Source organism: Biomphalaria glabrata, chromosome 10, assembly GCF_947242115.1.
Source record: "Biomphalaria glabrata chromosome 10, xgBioGlab47.1, whole genome shotgun sequence".
NCBI lineage: Eukaryota > Metazoa > Mollusca > Gastropoda > Planorbidae > Biomphalaria > Biomphalaria glabrata.
Window position 1 is genome coordinate 34593504 of NC_074720.1, and position 21328 is coordinate 34614831.

The 21328-nt window shown below is 37.0% G+C and overlaps 1 protein-coding gene across 1 annotated transcript; it reads left to right on the top strand.

Moving 5' to 3' along the window:
- The first annotated feature begins 1666 nt into the window (after window positions 1-1666).
- Window positions 1667-18323, top strand: LOC106068670 (thymidylate synthase-like). Its single transcript, XM_013228130.2, has 8 exons — window positions 1667-1836; window positions 9463-9590; window positions 10878-11054; window positions 11703-11873; window positions 12708-12808; window positions 13656-13730; window positions 13834-13905; window positions 15599-18323. Exons 1-8 carry the CDS (start codon window positions 1715-1717, stop codon window positions 15734-15736), a joined length of 984 nt encoding a protein of 327 aa, XP_013083584.2. The 5' UTR covers window positions 1667-1714; the 3' UTR covers window positions 15737-18323.
- Window positions 18324-21328: the final 3005 nt, after the last annotated feature.

The window sequence follows — 21328 nt, forward strand, 5'->3', positions numbered from 1 at the left end:
TGAAAATTGGTTATTCTAAATAAGGTGCCTCTCTAGATCTATGACAGACAAAATAAATATTTATTTCTTCTTTTAAGCTGTGACGCGGGAAGGGGAGGGTGGTTCATTTGAAAATATTGTGTCTATATGTGGTTGGGGGGGGGGCATTATAGGGTTGGCAGATGGAAGGCTACAAATGATGAGCCTAAGAAGTGTTTGTGCATATTCCATAATATAGGTTTGAGGACCCTTCGTTTGTATGATGAAATGGAAAAAACAATTAAAACATAAACACAAGCTTTTAGCTTTCTCAACGCGATATGATCTTATCACTTGTCTGGACCAGTTGGGATCGTGATCGTCATTGCATTTAAGAATCATATTCAAAATACAAATAAAAATTTAATGTGAATGCGGAAATTCCCACTGAAGCATACTCAAAATTAAAAAAAAAAAAAAAAACATTTGAGCCAAGTGTGGGAATAACCAAGGATATTGTTTTTAGAATAGACCAAATTTAATTTTAAGATTATTATATTTTGGAGAAAAATGTAACGGTTAAAAAAAATGTTTTCACTGTTTGTTTTTTCGGGAGTCGAACCTCCAGCCCCCTTGATAACGTACTTAGCCTCGCAGCTACACATCCCACGTGATTGGAATCCGCAGGGAAAGAGGAAAGTGGGTATGTCTAAGCAAACCTGGAAGAGGTCAGTCATCAGGAAAGCTGAGGATAATAGAATGAGATGTGAGCAGATGAAGAAAGCTGCTCAGAACCGAGTTCGGTGGAGAGGTGTAGTTGCGGCCCTATGCTTCATTGGGACAAAAGACCGGCAATGACTTATCATCAGCGAATTTTATAAATTTAACTGAGTCATGCAGGCTGTGTGTGTTATTAGTGTTCTTCTTTGTCTTCTTCGTAATTCTCCTAAGAGTTGAGGACTCTGGAAGCTTCCCTCATCTGTTTTCAGAACAAACTTCTGTCAGGGAAAGATCCATCTAGGCGTACATTTTTACATCTCTGGTACCGATGGTTCGTATCCCAATTCCCAAGACGCTCGGGTCAGAAGCGGGGCCGATATTTGTGTCACATCAGCCATGCAGGTGTCTTCCGTAATAAATGGCCCATTGAGGAACAACGTGTGGATAGTGAGATGTTTTGGGGGGCTTTCTTCCATCCCCCACCAGTGCGTTATTGTGCACTCTTTACCCTCATGACATCCCTTGCAATGCTTCAACGTGGCGGGAGCAGGGAATGTAAGCTCCTAAGAGAGTCCCAACAGCTTTGTCACACGCTATTGGCCTCGGCGTCACATTATCATTTTAGATCTATATTTTAAAATATCCCCACCTACAATACAATAACATAATTATGCACCAGCAGCAAAAAAAAAAAAATAAAAAAAAAATGCGAATATGACATCAAAAGGAAATATGTTTACACTAGTGGCTCTGAAACTGTGGTTCACTAACCCCAGGGGGGGGTCCACGAGACGACCGTAGGGGATCCGAAGAAAGATGAAAATTGTATACAGTTAAAATGATTCTTCGCTAAAAGCCTGATAATCCGATCGGATAGTGTGTTCCTCACTACTGTATAGACTATAAAGGGATCCCAGGGGCAAAGAAGTTTGAGAACCTCTAGTTTATGCGAATAATTTTTTTGGCGGGATTATTGTAGTACAACAAAAGCTAGAATCCCGAGATCTTGTGCCTTGAGTTCAAGACTCTAATTACAATGACGACCCATAACACGACCCATAACACAACTTTACAGTCAATCGAAAATATTAATATAATGAAAGAAACACTGTCAACCAAAGAAGAGAAAAATTTAAACTTTTCCACTACCGATACCAGGTAACAAATAATGAATAACACTATTAGATCTACTATTGAGATTATATGATAGACTACTCTCTACATTTAGATCTACATGAATAATATTTTTTGGCGGTATTTGACGTTTTTCACTAGACCCCAATGTAGATCTATGATTATGTCTAGATTCTAGATCTAGATTTAAATTGACTAAATTTAATATTCTAAATCTAGATTATTCTAGATCTATTTCTATTTATTATACAATGAATAATTAATATTAAGAATAATGCTATAAGGATCCTGAGATATTCAATGATTCATATTCATAAACATAATCATATTGTGCTTTGACTCACTTGAGTCTTCTAAACACAGTGACGACTCATACTCTCATCACTGACATCATGCATCAACCGAAAATGTAGATCTAATCAAAGAAAAACTAAAAGTGACATGTCACCCCAAAAAAGAGAATCTCTCTTCTATTAAAATTACCGATTCCAGTTTAGTAACTAGATCTATCATAATATCATTTTATTCATTTTAACATTCGTTTTTTTTATGATTATTATATATATTAATTGGTGGGGTGATCTTAACTAGAATTAACTAGGTCTAGTCAGTCTAGTCAGTCTAGAGTCCAGATTATAGTCTATCTATGTCTACTCTAGAATACTCTAGAAAGATCTCTTAGAGTTAGAGTTATTTGTTATTAGAAACCTAGAATAGATCTGATCTAGATCTATATTATTATTATAGAATCTGTATTTTATAAGATAAGATCTACTTAAATCTAAATCTAGACTCTACTCTAGATTTAGACTCTTATAATATATAAAGTCTAGAATTCTAGCCCCATTTCGGCTTGGTCAGGATCTTGAGATTTTATCATCTTATATAATATACAGACGTTACTTAAAAAAAGATGAATACGTCCTACGTGTAATGCATTTAGTCATACGTATTAACCAATGACCTAAATTCTGCTAAGTCACTGGTTTTCTTGGTTAGCTCAGGCAACCCATTCCATGCTCTTATAGCACTAGGGAAGAAGTTTACCATCACAGAAGTAAAAGAGATAGAAGCCACCGATAGCAAAGACAAACAGACACAAAAACTCTTGTTCCGCTGGCAATCAAATCATTAAATAGAAACTGATATAAACTTTTCGCATGTAAATTATGAGTGAGTCGGGTGTGAATGTATATTTCAATTTTCTATAGTTCTAATGTTTTGTTTGGTTTAATGCACAAGTTGTAAGATAAATTTCCTTATGGATAATAAAGATGTATTCAAGTTATAAGCTTGGAAGCTAAAGCTAAAAAAATAAAAGCAAATTATTGATGATATAATGTGATCTATACATATTTTGCCACATCTAGCACAGACATAACGTCCACTGGTAGTCTGTCCTCGGCAATATATCCCACAGCCTTTGTAAATCTCCAGCTGTCTTGTTCAGAACCTCTCTTCTGCCAGTTGCAAGTTGTCACCCTAGCTGATCTTTAAAACATTTCCGGGGACACCTCTGTAACACCGATCACCTTTCAGCTCCCCAAAAAATTGCCTCTGGCATAAGGTCGTCCCCCATATGAGCTTTGTTGTCTGCCCAGCGTACTTGTCGAACTGTAACAGTTAGCATCGTCCCGAGACATGACGTTAAACTGCGCTCCTCTTTCCTTAGCACTTTTGGAGCTCAAAAGTGCCCTACTTCTTTTCTATCATTGTGTCTGCCTCCTCTTTTCCTAAGTCTGCCTTCATTGATCATCACACTGTTTCCTTAACTTTAAATTCTCACTACGTCCTAGACCAGTCCGTTTGCCGTGGACTGCGACGGGTAAGGGGGGATAAAGAGATCCTGGTGTTTGAGTGGTGGCTATCTGAGGATAAACCACAACAACACAATACTTTGGCTCCAAGTTCCCCTAGACCTGAGACCCAGATGGCCCGCTCTGGGTCAACCGGCTGGTCATGCCGAGCTACCAGCATAGGTCGTCGACCTATGCTGGAGGGCGGTGGCTGGAGGGTCAATCAGGGAGCTGCTGTATCGGACACATGTCCGATGTAGCAGCTGACTGAGTATAGCACCTGTGTAGCCCTGGCGGGCTCATTCTGGACATCCGAATGGCCCGTCCCCTTGTTGGACTCGATGGCGGGTGGGGAGCACAGGTGCCGAATTAACCAAAATATATATGGACAAAAAAACACACACAAAACTACTTGCCCCAGACCTATGTCTGGGCAAGAAACGACGAATTGACGATAAAAAAGAGGAGGTCCCAAAAAGCTGTGCCACCTGGCCATCATTTCTGGTGGTAAGATGCACAGAGGAGGGAAAAAGCCTGACAAAGTTGAGCCCTTTTATTATCTATAAGGGACTCAAGTCAGTAGTGGGAGAGCCCAAGAGTGTGTCTAAGCTACACAAAACAATGGAACTCCTTGTAGAAGTAGACAGCAAGACACACTCTGATGGGCTTTTAAGATGCAGAAGACTGATCTCCAAGTGGAAGTCATGCCACACAAGAGTCTGAACACCAGCAGAGGTGTAATCAGCTCTAGGGACCTACTGGAATGTTCCGAGAAGGAAATAGTGGAGGGCATTGAAGGAGTCACCCATGCCCGGCGCATTACCAGGCGCAGGGAGGGTGAGGAGGTCAAAACCGCCACTATTATCCTCACATTCGGAACTAGGACACCGCCAGAGTATGTGAAGGCAGGATACCTACGAGTTCCAGTGAGGCCCTACATACCTAACCCCATGAGGTGCTTCAAGTGCCAGGGTTATGGACACGGCGCGGCAGTCTGCAAGAGGAACACTGTGTGTGCCAGATGTGCTGGAGAGGGTCATGAGGACAAGGGCTGCACAGCCCAGTTCAAATGCCCAAACTGTCAAGCTGGCCACTCAGCCTACTCCAAGGACTGCCCTGTGTGGAAACAGGAGGTTGCTGTGCAGGAGTACAAGGCAAGAAACGGATGTACCTTTAGCCAGGCGAAATCGGCTGTACTGGCCCTACCCAAGGGCCAATTCGGCTTGACAAAGACCTACGCCCAGGCTGTTGCTAAGAAAGGAAGATCCATAGCCACACAGACGGACACATTGACCCCACCACCCCCTCCTCCTCCCCCAACTCAGAAGAAAACACCGCCAAAGAACACACCTCTGAAGAAACAAGAAAGCCCTGTTGTCATGCTAAAGAACAGGTTCTCTGTGCTCGCTGATGAGAGCATGGAGACTGAGCAGCATGTCAAAACCAATACTCCGGGAGAACCCGGAGACATCATGTCTGACACAGGTTCTCCTCAGAGAACCCAGCCAGACACCCCAACCTCTACCGAGTTAGAGGTTGACCAACTCCCTAAAGGGAGAAATCAAAGCAGAGAGGATGCCCGAGGTGAGAGAGGAGGAAATAACCTCCGCTCTAACCAGAGGGATCTCCCCTCTCCAGAGAGAAAGACTTCCCCCAAAAGGGGGTTGTCCTCCTCTCCATCCAAACCCAAGAATAAAAATACCAAGGTCACTGGAATAAAGGGAAACCCCTCCGGGGGCCTCCCAAGGCCAAATAGCTCCAAGTAGGTCATCTAGAATAAGCCATGGATTCCAGAATTGTACAGTGGAATTGTAGAGGCCTCAAAGCCAATTACGAGGAAATGCAGCTACTGATGGACTCTGAGACTCCTGTAGCTGTCTGCTTACAGGAAACATTTCTAAAAGATTGCATCAGCTTCCGAAGCTACCGTGCTTACACCAAGAATGTTGAGGATGCAGAGAGAGCATCAGGTGGAGTCTGTATCCTTGTGAAGGATAGCATCCCCCATGAGAGGGTAGAACTACAGACCACACTACAGGCCGTAGCAGCTAGGATAACCCTTCACAAGGTTATCACTTGCTGCAGCCTGTATCTACCACCAGGCGCTCCATTAAACCGAACAGACATGGAGGACCTATTGAAACAACTCCCCCGGCCTTATTTAATCCTTGGGGATTTCAATGCCCATAACACCATGTGGGGATCCAACAATACCGACACAAGAGGTCGTATGCTGGAGGATATCTTCCTCCAACATGATTTATGCATACTTAATGATGCATCACCGACCTACTTGCACCCAGGAACTGGATCATTCACATGCATTGACCTCACCGTATGCGTCCCCGGACTTCTGGGCGATTTTAAATGGTCAGTTAGCAATGATCTACGGGGAAGTGATCACTTCCCAATCATCATTACTAACAATCTCCCTTCATTGGGACGACCTCAGCGGTGGAAACTGAATAAGGCCGATTGGGAACAATTCCAAAAAAGATGCTCTGAGGATATCACAGAAAATATCCTCCATGAACAGAACCCAGCTGATACCTTTGCTAGCAAGCTACTAAGTATAGCCAGGAAAGTTGTACCCCTAACCTCTGCAAATCCAAAACGGCCTAGCAAACCATGGTTTGATACAGCTTGCAAAAGTGCTATTGGTGATAGGAAAAAACGACTGGCTGCATTTATAAAGAATCCTTCCCAGGAAAACCTAAAGCTATTCAGGATAGCTAGAGCAAAGGCTAGACAAACCATACGGTCAGCCAAAAGGAATTCCTGGAGAAGTTTTGTCGGCAGTCTGGATGCCAAAACTTCTGCTAGAGCGGTTTGGAAGGCAGTAAGGCGAATCAAAGGGAAAGAATCAAATGCAATAGGGCATTTGAAAAACCAAGGACGAACTGTCACGTCCCTCAGAGAAATAGCTGACTGCCTTGCATCCTCAATAGCAGAAAAATCATCCACTGCACACTACACGCCAGAGTTCCAAAAAGTCAAAACCAGGGAGGAAAGACACCCCATTGATTTCAGGTCAGAGAACAATGAAGACTACAACAAACCGTTCTCGCTTGAGGAACTGAGGGAATCGCTGGACAAGTCACATGACACAGCGCCTGGAGAAGACGAAATCCATTACCAGTTCCTCAAGCACCTTCCCGAACCATCATTGGCAGTCCTACTAGGGGTCTATAACTGTGTGTGGCAAACAGGCGCTTTCCCAAACAGCTGGAGGAAAGCCACAGTTATACCGATACCTAAACCGGGAAGAGACGGCTCTGACCCAGCTAACTATCGACCAATAGCACTAACAAGCTGCATCTGCAAAACCATGGAAAGAATGATTAACAGTAGGCTGGTCTGGTACCTGGAAAGGAATAAAGTGATCTCAAACTACCAGTGCGGATTCCGGCAGGGGCGGACAACAACTGACCACCTGGTAAGGCTGGAAGCTTATATTAGAAATGCATTACTCAGAAGAGAACACCTAGTAGCTGTATTCTTCGATATAGAAAAGGCCTATGACACAACCTGGAAACATGGCATTCTACGTGACCTGGCGCTTATGGGGCTTAAGGGACACCTCCCCCGTTTTGTGGAGGAATTCCTGAAAGATCGAAAATTTCAGGTCCGAGTGGGCAACTCCGCTTCTGACACTCATGACCAGGAAATGGGTGTACCCCAGGGCAGCATTCTGTCAGTCACCCTGTTCAACATTAAAATAAATAGCATCATGAATGCGCTGTCCCCTGGCATAGAGTGCTCTTTGTATGTTGATGACTTTGTCATTCTTACTTATGGGAAAAACATGAACACCTTAGAAAGGAAATTACAGTTATGTTTAAACAAAATTCAGGGTTGGGCAAACTATAATGGTTTCAAATTCTCAGACTCCAAAACAGTTAGTATGCATTTTTGTAATCTAAGGGGACTCCACCCAGACCCTGAACTATTTATACACAAAAAGAAGATCCCTGTCGTGAAAACTACAAAATTTTTAGGCCTCACCTTAGATTCCAAATTTAATTTTCTCCCCCACATTAAGGAACTTAAGAAGAAATGCCAAAAGTCATTAAACATACTAAGAGTACTCAGCCATACGGACTGGGGAGCTGACAGAGATACCTTGCTGCTGCTCTATCGGAGTCTAATTCGATCCAAGCTAGACTACGGATCCATAATATATGGAGCAGCAAGGAAGTCGTACCTAAAAATACTGGAACCAATACAAAATGCTGCCCTGCGTCTCTGTCTCGGCGCGTTTCGTACATCACCTATCCCAAGTCTCCATGTGGAGGCTGGAGAACTCCCCATGGATATAAGAATGAAAAAGCTTGCAATGCAGTATATAGTCAAGCTAAAATCCAACCCCACGAACCCTGCTTTTGACTCCATATTTAACCCCACAGAGGTAGAATTATACAATCGAAGGCCTAATGTCATACAGCCGTTGGGCCTTCGAATGAGAGAACCCATCCAAAATTTAACCCCACCCATTGACCAAATCTCTAAAATAGAAACCCCTCAGAATCCTCCTTGGCTAATGAATAAACCCAAATTAAATTTATCCCTCCTTAATTTCAAAAAAGAAAATACAGACCCAAGCATACTACAAGTCCACTTTAGGGAACTGCAGGAGAGCTACGGAGATTGTGGCACCATCTACACAGACGGATCCAAAATGGAGGGAAAGGTCGGGTGTGCCTGCTCCTTTCGGAACAAAACAATCTCCCGTAGACTCCCCGATGGCTGCTCCATCTTTACGGACGAATTGCACACAATGTTGCTTGCACTTATGGCCGTAAAAGCATCAGAAAGGAGTAAATTTATAATCTGCTCCGACTCCAAATCTGCATTGCAAGCTTTGGGGCGGATGAAGACTGACATCCCATTGGTACATAAGAGCCTGAAGCTGTTGGACCAAATAACAGCCGACCGTAGGGATGTTACCTTCATCTGGGTCCCCTCCCATGTTGGCATTGAGGGAAACGAAGCCGCAGACAGAGAAGCAAAGAGAGCCCTAAATCATGCGGTGTCAGGAACCCAAATTCCCTACTCGGACCTGAGACAAAGTATTGCCTCTGCCACCTATCGAGAGTGGCAGAACCGATGGGAGGCTGAGACTCACAGTAAACTCAGGCAGATTGTGGCGGATGTCAGGTGGCGGCCCACATCTAAGGGTCTGACAAGGCGTGGTAGCACAACCATGTCCAGACTTAGGATTGGCCATACCTACATCACGCACTCTTTTGTACTGAAGAGAGAGGAGCCCCCACTTTGCGAGTACTGTGACTCTCGCCTCACCGTGGAACATATCCTCGTTGATTGCCCCAGATACCAGGATGTCAGGGCGAAATATTTTAGAGCCACTAATCTAAAAACACTATTTAATAATGTCGACCCTGGGAAGGTACTGGGCTTTATTCGGGAAGTGGGGCTATCTACGAAGATCTGATTTCTGAATTTGTGAACATGCACTATTTACATTAGATTTTTACCAAATATTTAAATTTTTACTACCTTTACTATTTTAACTGTGAATAGACCTTGATTTTAATTATATGACTGTATAGAATCTGGCCCTTGTTGTTTAGAGAGAGAGTAGTCCTTAAGGGACTGCAGGCACGACATGGCCTAAATTGTGCCGATGTGCCTCAAATCAACAATCAATCAATCAATCAACAGTTAGCAGTTACATATTTTCATTATATAACCCCCCCCCCCCCCTTAAGGCTCTATTAATAATAATAAGTTAAGTAGCGAATTGTAGCATACAAAATTCAGTATATAATAATATATTGTTGAAATTCATTGTTTCACATCTTGTAACTTTTTTTTTTTTTTTTCTTCTCACTAGATATGATGAGCAACAATATCTTGATGCCATCAAAGAGATTATGGAGCGAGGTAACCTTAGAAGTAACCGAACAGGCATTGACACCAAGTCCATATTTGGCATGCAGATGAAATACTGTATTCGAAATTGTAAGAATGTATTATAAGATTTTGTTTTTTTATAACATTTTTATTATTAGAAGTGAATACAATGAACAAAAAATATGAACAATGAACTGATGAAAAAGATTTATTTATATTACCTGCACTTCCTAGGATTAGGTGGATATAATTCTATGTGGTTTCAAACAACACATATGATCCTGATGCTTTTTAATGATATCTATTATATTTAAATCTGAAAATCTTTGAAGAGTATGAATACAAAATGTCTTACAACGGTATACCATGATCTGTCAAGATCCCAGTCCATTGAGTTTGAATAGGTATGACAGATCAAATAAGGCTAGCCTGTCTTGATTCTCCCTGTGTGAAACAAGTGTATAACCAACATTAATATTTAAAAAAGTATAGTTCCCCTTTCAGACTTTGCAATCTATAAGACAGATGATCTTAAGGTCACCTGTATATTTGGTCAATGGTTAACAAACAGGGTATTATGTGGCCAGCACAATGACCAGCTGCTTTTACTTTTACCAACTTAAATCAGGTACCCATTAGAGTTGGGTGGACTCGGGAGTGCCCTAAAAATCCTGAAATTCAAAATCCCAGTCTTAAGAGATTCAAACCCAGGATCTTAAGTTCAGAAGCCATGCGCTTAACCACTTTGCCACAATGCAACCAACATTGTTATTTACTCACTGTAAAAGATGCGCAATTTACAGACTTTGCATCATTCTATGTGGGGTAATTTTTTTTGATAATTTATTTTTAAAATGGAGTTAAGTAAGGGAGGAAGCAAAACAGAATGGTAGACAGTTGTTAGACCAAGTGCTCCCTGTAACTATTACTCTATTTTTGTCTTTGACATTGCCCATAAAATTAGAAGTCTGTTTAAGAGCAGTTATAGTCTTATATAGTTTTCTTAAGTTCTAAGATTCAAAATTATAATTCTATAGATGCAGATTGAATTTCAATGAAATTCCCTCCATTGAGATATTAGCTCATCTCATTAAAAAGCACTTAGCACTTGGCCACCACAACTAAACAGTAATTCTTAATAAAAAATTAGGCACCAACATTGCTTGAATAGTTGTTACATATTGTAATATTATTGGGTCAAGTGGTTTTAATTGGATTAAACGTCAGTATTCAGATTTATAAATGTTTATAAGTTAGCTGGTTTCAGTCATTTAAAAGCATTAATTAAAAATTTTAACTACCAAAATATTAAAGAATTATGTTTAGCTATTTGTTGATATTGTTTTATATTACAAATATTTTATTTTATAAAAATATGTTGGTGTTATATTTCAGCTTTCCCACTGTTAACGACAAAAAGAGTGTTTTGGCGAGGTATTCTTGAAGAGTTACTGTGGTTCATTAGAGGGTCAACCAATGGCCATGAACTTGCCCAAAAAGATGTTCACATCTGGGATGCAAACGGGTCTAGGGAATTTTTAGATGGCCGTGGGCTGCATGACAGAGAGGAAGGTAGTTTTATTTATAAAGATTTTTTTTTATTTTTTATTTTTTATTTTTTTTTTATTTGTATTGTAAAGTTCCCCTATCAGACCTTTCAATCTATAGGTCAGTTGATGTAAAGGTCTTCTGTTTGTGACCCACGGTTAATGAGGGTGTCATGTGGCCTGCACAATGACCAACGGCCTTTACTTTTTCCCAAATTATGTCAGGTACTCATTAGAGCTGGGTGGACTCAGGGGCCTAATGATCCAAAAATTTAAAATCTGTCTTCACCAGGATTCTAACCTGGGACCCACGGTTTGGAAGCCAAGCGCTTTGCCACTCACTATGATAGTTAATAAAAAATTTTTTTTTTTTACATTTTTATATAAGTTTAATATTACTCTATATATTCTTAGTCATTATTTTCTTTTGTCTGAATGTGTAACCAACACACTCACATTTTTGTTTCACATAATTTTACCTTTAACCTAAGTCGGATTATATATTAAATATATATATATATATATATATATATATATATATATATATATATATATATATATATATATATATATATATATATATATATATATATATATATATATATATGTATATGTATATGCTCTTTTATTTTTATTTTTAGAATTAGAATAACACAAGTTTTTATTCATGCAGGTGACCTTGGTCCAATTTATGGTTTCCAGTGGCGACACTTTGGTGCAGAATATTCTAACATGCATGCTTCCTATGATGGTCAAGGAGTCGATCAATTAAAAAGTGTAATTGAAAAAATAAAAAATTCCCCCAATGAGAGAACCATTATAATATGTGCTTGGAATGCTAAAGGTAATTAAATTGTTTGCTGTGGGTAAATAATAATTGATTTGTAATAATGATAATATAACATGGATTGATATTAAGCTGTGTTCTAGTTTATAAGCAAGGTAGAAATGAAGAAGGGTTACAAATGGTTTTCCATCTTTCAATTGATTTATCCTATAGAGAATATAAGTATTCAGGTTCCATTAGACTAACAACCATTCACAGATACAAGCAAGCCTGGATGAGAATGTGATTACCTTTTTTAATTTCTGTGGTTTTCCTGAGGTCTTAACTCTTTCTCTCCTAATTGATGATACCATCATTGATGTGACCATTTCAAATTTTTTTTTTGGTTTTATAACATTGATTTGTGTTATATAAAGATAGCATGCATTTCCATTTAACTCTATACCAAATAAAATATTTTCTGATAATAAAGTTATAGAAGTTTAATCATAACAGGGAAGTGAGCTACAAATGACCAAAATGAATAATTCCATCTGATCATGGAAAAACATTATGGAGAGAAAGAGTTAAAAACCATTTATAAAAAGGCTATGATTTTAGTAAATATCTTGTCTTTTGGTTTATTAGATAGTCCTACTAATTACAACTTCACCTTAAAAAGAAATTGGAAAGCTATTGGAAACAGAAGACTACTTATTATTTAGCTGTGACCTGACATTAACTAAAGTGGCTAGTTCAGGTTAAGTGGAGGGCTGGGTGTACATCAATTTTTCTAGAGGTTGTTAAAGAGGTTAAGACCAATGATTTAGTTGTCAAGTGATAAAAATGCTTATATGAGATATGAATAGTAACTACTAACTTCTTTAAGATCTTAATTTTGTTGTTCATCAGATCTTCCCAAAATGGCTCTACCGCCATGCCATTGTCTTGTACAGTTTTATGTTGCCAATGGAGAACTTTCTTGTCAGCTGTATCAAAGATCTGGAGATATGGTAATAATATTTTGTAAGGATTGTGCTGATCAACTAGTACAGATGTTCCATATACCTTAATTTTTTTTTCTTCTTGTGTATAAAAACAGATTAAAGAAAAACAAAAAACTATGCATATAAAAGTATAACTTCAAGCACCAAATGCAGACATAGCCATTGTCTGCCAGTGTCGATTTAGATTCTCTTTTCGCAGACTATGTCTGTCCTCGGAAGTGGATTTTCTTTTGGTAAAAAAGGACCTTTATATGTTCATCCGCCATTCAGGAGACGTGCCCTGCCCAGTGTAACTGTTGGACCTCAAGAAGTCCTTCTATAGTGTCCATAATGGCCTTTGCAAGAATATTGCTGTTGTGCGGTCTTGCCACCATATGCTCATGATACGGCGCAAACGTTCAAGAAGTCCTAGTTTCTTTCTGTATTGCACCCATGTCTTGGATCCAAATAGAAGGATTGAGAGAACCACTGCTTGGAAGACACTAATTTTTGTAGTCAGGCAGAGTGATTTATTCCACCAAACTCTCGCCTGTAGGGTGTCTTCTGGCCCTGGACAGATAGTTATTAACTACCCCTTGAACGAACTAATCTGATTGAAGACATTTTTAGACATTAGGCAAGTGAAATAGAAACTGGCAGATTTTTTGTCTACATGAACTAATTTATTTAAATTAATATCATTAACTACTAAATAAATGATATCCAGCTGTGTACCTTTTCATTCTTAAAATACAATAGAGTAGAAATAGATTTTTGGATCATCAACTTTTTTACTCTTTTACCTTAACTGAATTTCCTATTATATTTATCAAGAGTTATATATGCTATACATTTTTTTTTTTTTTTGGTTTAGGGTCTAGGTGTTCCTTTCAACATTGCTAGTTATGCTCTATTAACGTACATGATAGCTCATATCACAGGACTTAAGGTAAGTTTTATAGGATTTTCAAATACCAAATTTAAATTGAATTTTGTAATGTGACTTTAAGCTCTTGATTTAAATTTGTTTTTTTTCTTGTTCACTTGTTTAGACTGGCGATTTTGTTCACACCCTGGGGGATGCCCATGTTTATGTCAATCACGAGGAACCATTGAAAGTTCAGGTAAGGTTTTACCCTGGTATGCTATTCTGCCTCAACGTGGCACCCGGGTGGAAACAATTAGGCCTACTTGAGGAAGTAATTAGGCTAAATGAATAGCAAAACAAAACTCCTGTGGGAGTGTCCAAGGGAATGCAAGATCTTTCACATTACACGGTGTGGAAGTGAAAGAGAGCTTTCACGTCCCTGTCAATAATCAGTGTGCCGTTCCTCAAGGGACCGTTACACTAATGTGAATCCTGCATGGTTAGTTTGGGGCAACATAGGAAAATTGCCTTCGGCCATGCATTCTAGTCCATGCACTCAGAGTGCCAGATATATAGGAAATAGCATTGTTTTACATAAACATTGACTTGGACCTCGTCCCAGACAGAACGGTTTGTTCAGGCAGGCTTACACGCCTAGAGTTCGAAGAGCCTTGGCTCAACTTATTTGACAATCACACAGTAAGGTTTTAAAACAGATTTTTATTTTAGACATAATGGCCTATGTCTTTAAGTCCATAGTTTTCCCTTTTTTTTCCTTCTTCTTAACTAGCATTATTTCTCTGTGGTTGCTAAAATTTTGTGATCTTTTTCTAACCAATGTAAATTCTTAAATTTTGGTGAAGTCTAATATAGGTCGACATTAATCCAATCAAAACTTCACTTATCTCCATTGAGTTTGAGAAAGTAATTACAGTTGGTTGTTGTGTATGACATAACTGATGGCATTCTTGTTTCTTTAGACTAGGAAATTGAAATTACCTTCAAAATTAGGTGTGGTAGCTTTGCTTGCCAACCAGTCTCGAGTTCGAATCCCAGTGATGACTGGGATTATGAATTTCGGGACATCATCTGCCCTATAGGTCACAAGTTTTTGACACATAATCCTATTCAGATACTTTTAGTCTTGAAAAAAAAAAATTGACTTAAATTTACTACAGCTCATGGTGGGCACTGGCCTGCTTCAACATATCTTTCCATTCAAATCTATCCTGAGCTTTTCATCTCCATGCCTAAAGTTGTAGCTGTAGTAGATCTGCTTCTAAATCAAGCCATCCTATTTGTGGTCTGCCTTTGAGGCATCTGCCTTATGACTATTGCCTGTATACTATCTTCGCTTGCTTCTCTGTTCTCTGACATTCTTTTAAGTTGACCTGCCCAACTCAAATCTGTTCCTTTTTTTAAATTTTATTTCCATCACTATGGAGGGGTCTTCATACAATTGGTATAGCTCTTGAGTTAGTGCATGTCCTCCATCCAGTTGCATCATATATGGCACCATAAATTTTTCTGAGGATTTTCCTTTCCCAAGCAGGTTTTTTGTTGTTTTCGTCAGGCTTCACTTGCATACGTAGCAACTGGCTTAGGATGGGTTTATATTTTTTTTTATCTACCTAGATTTACATTTTCTTTTAAAATATGTATGTTATAGAAAGCTCTGTTGTCTGCTGCTAGGCGTTCTTTTATTTCTGACATGAGGTCATTTTTTGAATACTTCCTAAATATTTAAACGTTACTACCTTTTAATTGACATTATTATATTATACATTTTGAAAACAAGAAGTCATTTTTCTTGTTTACTCAGCAACATTCAGTCCTGAATAAAGAGAATTATTTTATCTTTGTTTAGAAAAACATTGTAAAAATATTGTCATCAATGACTACTTGTTTTTGTTTTTTTTCTGCATTACTGATTCACTTTATCTCAACAGTTGTCACGGAAGCCAAGACCATTTCCCAAGTTAGTCATTAAACGCACTGTCACAGAAATTGAAGACTTTAAAGCAGATGATTTTGAAATAGTGGACTATAATCCTCATCCAAGAATAAAAATGGAAATGGCGGTCTAGAGTTTGGTTATATTAACTATTTGGTTATACTAACAAACTTTATGATAAGCAGCTCAGTCAAACACATTTCTATAAATAATTAAAGTATAATTGGTGGTGGTTTAAGAATAACTATTCCAGATTTCTAGAAAAAATTTACTTATTGTATTCAGTATTTTGCATACATCATGGATATCAGCATAAAATTAATTAAACTAATGGAACTGCCTCCATTTAGCTATGTGGGTAGAAGTTTTGATAGTGTCTTGTCTTGGTCATGATATGGCCAGCAGGCTGTGGATTGAACATTAATGATATGTATACATTGTTTGTGGAATTAATCTTTTATGTAACTTAATTTAGAAACATTTTAGTGTTGTATGCTTTCAGCATGTTGGATGTAAAATTTTGCAAAAATTATCAAATTTGTTCTTTGTAAGTAAATAACATTTTGTGTTAGTATTACAAAATTTATAAGCTTGTTTTTTTTGTATAATAAATATAAAAATGTACTGTAATTTATTACAGAACCCTATTCAGGAGTTGATGAGATAAAACTTAGGTCAACCCTGTAAATTAGTGTTTAAATAATTTGTTGTACGTGCCTACTTTCAGTTTATCTGAGTATTGTTTTTATTTTTTGGAAGTTTTTTTTTTTTTTTGGTCTGAATCTATTTTTGACCACTATTCTGTATAGCATTGACTTACTTTGCCTACTTGTTGAGTTAAGCTGCTGCAATGTCATGAAATGATGTAAACAAGCATTATTTCTAGATCTGAGAGCACCATAAATGGTTAAACTTAAACTATTACTCAACTCCTGACAGCACAGAAACCCAAGACTTATTGGTTTGTAAAGACATTGGTGTATATAGGATCTTACTGTATTTTCATGTACATATTGTATGTAGCTGACCTATTTTCGGTCTTGTTAGCATTTGTTACATTTCACTCATGCACTGCTATAAGATACCCCAACTATGTGTTCATCACTGTATAGTACATTACAATGACTTTTGTTTCAAAAGCATTGTCAGTCATTTGTTTTCTTTTTATTGTATTATCTTGTGTTCAATAAAAAAAAATTGATCTTAATTAAATTACATGATATGTATGTTATTTGTTCATGTTTCACAAGCTTGTGTATATATGTATGTAACTCTAGACTGGGCTTAGTTTTTGTGTTTCTGTAAACTAGTTTTTTACTTGTTCGTGTCTCAAGCTTCATTTTTATCTTTTTATTCTTCCCACTCTGTAACTATTCTTTGTGGCTTGCTATGTGGCTAGTCACAGCATGCTTTGGGTGTGGAAATGTTTTCCTTTTTTTCTGTTTAGAAAGAGCAACATATATGTATGTGTCAGGTTTTGAAGAGAAGGGAATTATTAATTTATTTACAACCAAATACTGCATTCCTTATTAATCTTTGGACTTGAAGACAAGCCTTAATATTAAAACCAAAACTTTGCCAGCTTTGAAGATTTGAGTAACTAATCACAAATTATTTTTCTTTTAATTCTGGTTTTCATAATTTGGGTGGAAAACTTAAGAAAACTCATTGTCATTGTTAGTGTTTATATGAATTCAATAATTGGACTTGAAACCGTTTTTTTTTTGTCATGGTATGTATATTTAAATCCTGTACATGTTTTGTTAAAAAAAAAACTTATCCATTAGATATTGGACCATTGAAGGTGCCACCCCATAAAAAAAAACCATTCACATTTTTAAAAGTGTGGCTTTGGTGGGTTAGCACCTTTAAAAAGTACATTTTTGTTTGATTTATGAATACCAGCCATTACTGCCATTTTTGATTATGTACAGATTGAGATTTTTATTCTGACCTGTATTAAAAAAATGTGGGTTATTTTTAAAGTAACAATTTAGTTTCAATAATAACACTGCTATTTCAATGTTTTTTTTTAAATGTAATTACATGTATATGTACTATTCTGTTTTATTTAAAAACATGCGAAAATATGAATGTTGTGCTATGTAAATGTAACATGGACATTTAAGATATGTAATGTTTTTAATCCCTTTCATAATTTGACTGAAAAGTTGCTAGATCAACACAATACTAGCTAAGATGCAGGTCAGATTGTGTTTACTCTATGTGCACCATCCACTTTTAAGGCTTTGATTCCAAAGATGAGTACAGATCCAGTTGTGACCTGCTCTGTCTGCGCCATGCACTTTAATACAATTATATTCCTCTACATACAATTATTTCAGTAATCTAATTAAATTTATTTTATTATTACTAATTAATTTACTATCTGAAATGCTGCATGGTCTTGCAATTATGCCCCCTGCTCTAACAGATAACTTTATTAAGTCGGAACCAGTGAGACTGGAAATTTGAAATTAAAATGCACTAAGGAAACATACATCTTACAACTAAAAATGCATATATTTATCCATCTGTTTAATAATTTTTTTTTAGACCTGCTTGTAAAAGAAAGAATTCTAGTGGTAAGGGGGCATGCATTGAACATTCTTCAGCTTGCATCATTAGTTAAAAATGGGTGTAAAAATTTATTCATTGCTATTATTTCTATTGGCTTTTGTGATCAATTTTGTGACAAATAAAATTTTATGGTCGTTGCATTCGATCTTTGTTTTGCTCTTGATCTATTGATATTCAGAAAACACTGAAGGTGAGTAGCCATGTGCTCTATTTTGTGTGCTCTATTTTGTGCAGATTTGTAGTGTCTCAAAAATTCAACAGCTCAGTTCTATCGGTTGCAGTCCTTCTAGCTAAACTTGTAACACCTACATTGCAATTTCATCATAAAATTGGAGAGATTGAGAATAACTCAAAAAATACAGAAAGCACTTATAAAAACATGTGCTGTTATATTGGTGACTGTTTTAAGCACTGGGTATCATTTGCAGTTATATTTGGAGATATGCTGAACAACAATATAAAGTAGAATTGTTAAGTAAAAAATGAAATATCTTATTTATAGCATAAATTCAGTCAGAAAATGTAAAGATTATTATAATAGGGAGGTGGAGGACCAGATTATCCTAATGACACATTTAATAAAAATAATAAAACAAACTTTTAAAGCAACTCAATTTGTTCTCAATCACACATTTCAATTTTATTGAATCACTTGTCAAATCATCTATTTCTGATTAGTTAGCAATAACATGTTAATATTGAGGCAAGAAAATGTTCCATAATTTTCATTCTACATAAAGCTTATATACAAAACAATGCAAGAATCTGTTGGGAAATGAAAAAAAACATTTAATCAACTTTAGTATATCAATAATGATGGGTCTGTAATAAATTAAAATACAAGTCTTATATAATCACATAGAAATCCCCCTGCCCCCTCCCATCATTTCCTATGATTAGTTATGAAGTAACTTGAGAGTGAAATAATAAAGCTGCAGAAATATGCTGATGTGGTTTCATAGTTATCTAATAGTCTGCAATGAAATGACAGTATATTTTGACTTGTGTTTGCTAGAAACTTTTCACCCCTTTAGATTTCAAGACACAAACATCACAGGGAAACGGAGCTCATTTCATCAAACTTCATTTGTAGAGCAGTTCAGGACTTGGATAGGGGAAATCAGCCTCTGAAAGAAGCAGCTGGACAACGGCTTTATCTGTATCAGTGTGGCAAAATATGCAGGTCACAAGTGGTCTATGTGGACTACTGCATTCATCCTTAATCTTCAGAATCAAAGATAATGTCCAGCACTTGGCTGTTAAATTCAAATGTATCAGCTTTTTAGCTAACTTTAAAAAGTCCTAACTAATAGAGAAAAAAAAAAACAAAACAAGAAGCTATTAAGAAAAGAAAAAGTATAGTGATAAAAACAAAAAGTTTTAATATAATTTATACTTTAGCTATTCAGAAGACAAATAGGGTTAAAGCAATGAAAAAATTTAGTCATTCAAACAAGCAAGTCAGAAAGTACATGGCCTTGTTTTTGTTGGATAAGGAAATCAAACTGAAAGTTTTCACTATACATCACTCACAGCCAAAATGTTTGAAGTAACTTTCAGACAGAGCCTATATTTAGTCTCAATAGTCTTCAACTAGTGGCTCTTCACATGTAACATTTGTCAACCACACTCACTATCTCACACCATTATTTCCTGTTTTAACACACAGCCTCATGGATCACAATGTTCTGTTGACTGTACAACTAGTACAAAAATAAATACCTGATGTACATACACACACAAATTAAAAGTTACTGGTATTTACAGTTGTAGGTTTGGTAATTTATGCATGAAGTATCACCCAAAGGGGAGATGTGGTAGTTGTGGAACTGCAGTAAGTATTCCCTGACCTCTGCCCAAAAAAGAAGTAACTTTAAATAACCAGAAAGTTGAGAGAAAAAAAATAATTTGCATTAAGTCCTATCACAGAAACAAAAGGGGGTACAGTCACTGAGAATGCTCACATTTGCATTAAATGCATGACACTAAAAGATACTAAAAATAGAGACTTCAGATCCACTGTACCACCTTAAAATAAGAACGAAGGGTTTCTGCACCAAAGTCAATATGAAATTCCAGGAAGTTTTCCAGACACTTTTCTTAGAAATGAAATAGAAAGAAAGAAGAAATGGGAAGTACAATTGAACTGAACTGGCAAGAGTTGATGATAGAGAGGCCCACAACAAGCCCTAAGAACAAATATGACAAGATAGAAAACATCTTTCAATGATGTGTTCACAGCTAGCTGCTCAAATTATTTCTACTTGGAGCTGGAGCCGGGGGAATGTCTAGAAAACATTCTGTACCAAAACTTTAGTTGCAGTGCCTAACTAATGGAATCTATAAGAGGGAAAAAAACAAAGGAGCAGACACAGAATCAAATTAAAGGTGTGGCAAGATGTAGTAAGGAAATAGACCATCCTGAGGAATTAGAAGCTATTAGTGTAATGGGTAACAAACATAGTGATACAATGGTACTAAACAACAAAGGTAGTAAGATAGTCCATGGAATGATACATAACTTTGCAACATTGAGTTATAGTTTTACTTATATAATTTTCATTTCATTCATTTCAAGCTAGTGATAAAAAAGTTTCCAAAATACTAAATAGTTCAAAATTAAAACTTAGAATTAGGTTTAAAAGATTATTTCAACTGGAAAATGTCTCCAAAAGACATTGCATTCTATGCGAATAAAAAAAAATAATAATACTAAGGAGACTATTTTAACATTTTGCCAGTTCAAAGTTTGATTTGAGATATCTGTTGCATTTCTTGATTGGAACCATTGCAATCAATAAATCAGTGACATTATTACCCAGTCCAAGCAAATATACTTTTATAATTGAATACCCTAATGGCATCTTATATATAGTTAGATTTGAGTGAAACCAATACAGGAACTAAGACTGGTGATGTAGCCACTAAATGTTTATCTTTGGGTTTAGACCAGGTTTGCTTGTGCCAATCGATTAATGCATAAAAATGCAGCAACAATTAAATTAAAAAAAAATGGATTGATCACACACTCATAATAATAAATTTAATAATATAATAGGGCTATGAAACATAATTTAAATGTACTTATGGTGGCTTGCAAATAAATTATTTATACATCTACCACCTAATAGTTCCGTTTGCAAAT

What these genes read in the sequence shown, in the direction of transcription:
- LOC106068670 (XM_013228130.2), top strand. Translation starts at nt 1,715, where the DNA reads ATGACGACCCATAACACGACCCATAACACAACTTTACAGTCAATCGAA. An exon ending in TTTTCCACTACCGATACCAG is followed by an intron (nt 1,837 to 9,462) that starts GTAACAAATAAT and finishes TCTTCTCACTAG; the next exon opens with ATATGATGAGCAACAATATC. An exon ending in ATGTGCTTGGAATGCTAAAG is followed by an intron (nt 11,874 to 12,707) that starts GTAATTAAATTG and finishes GTTGTTCATCAG; the next exon opens with ATCTTCCCAAAATGGCTCTA.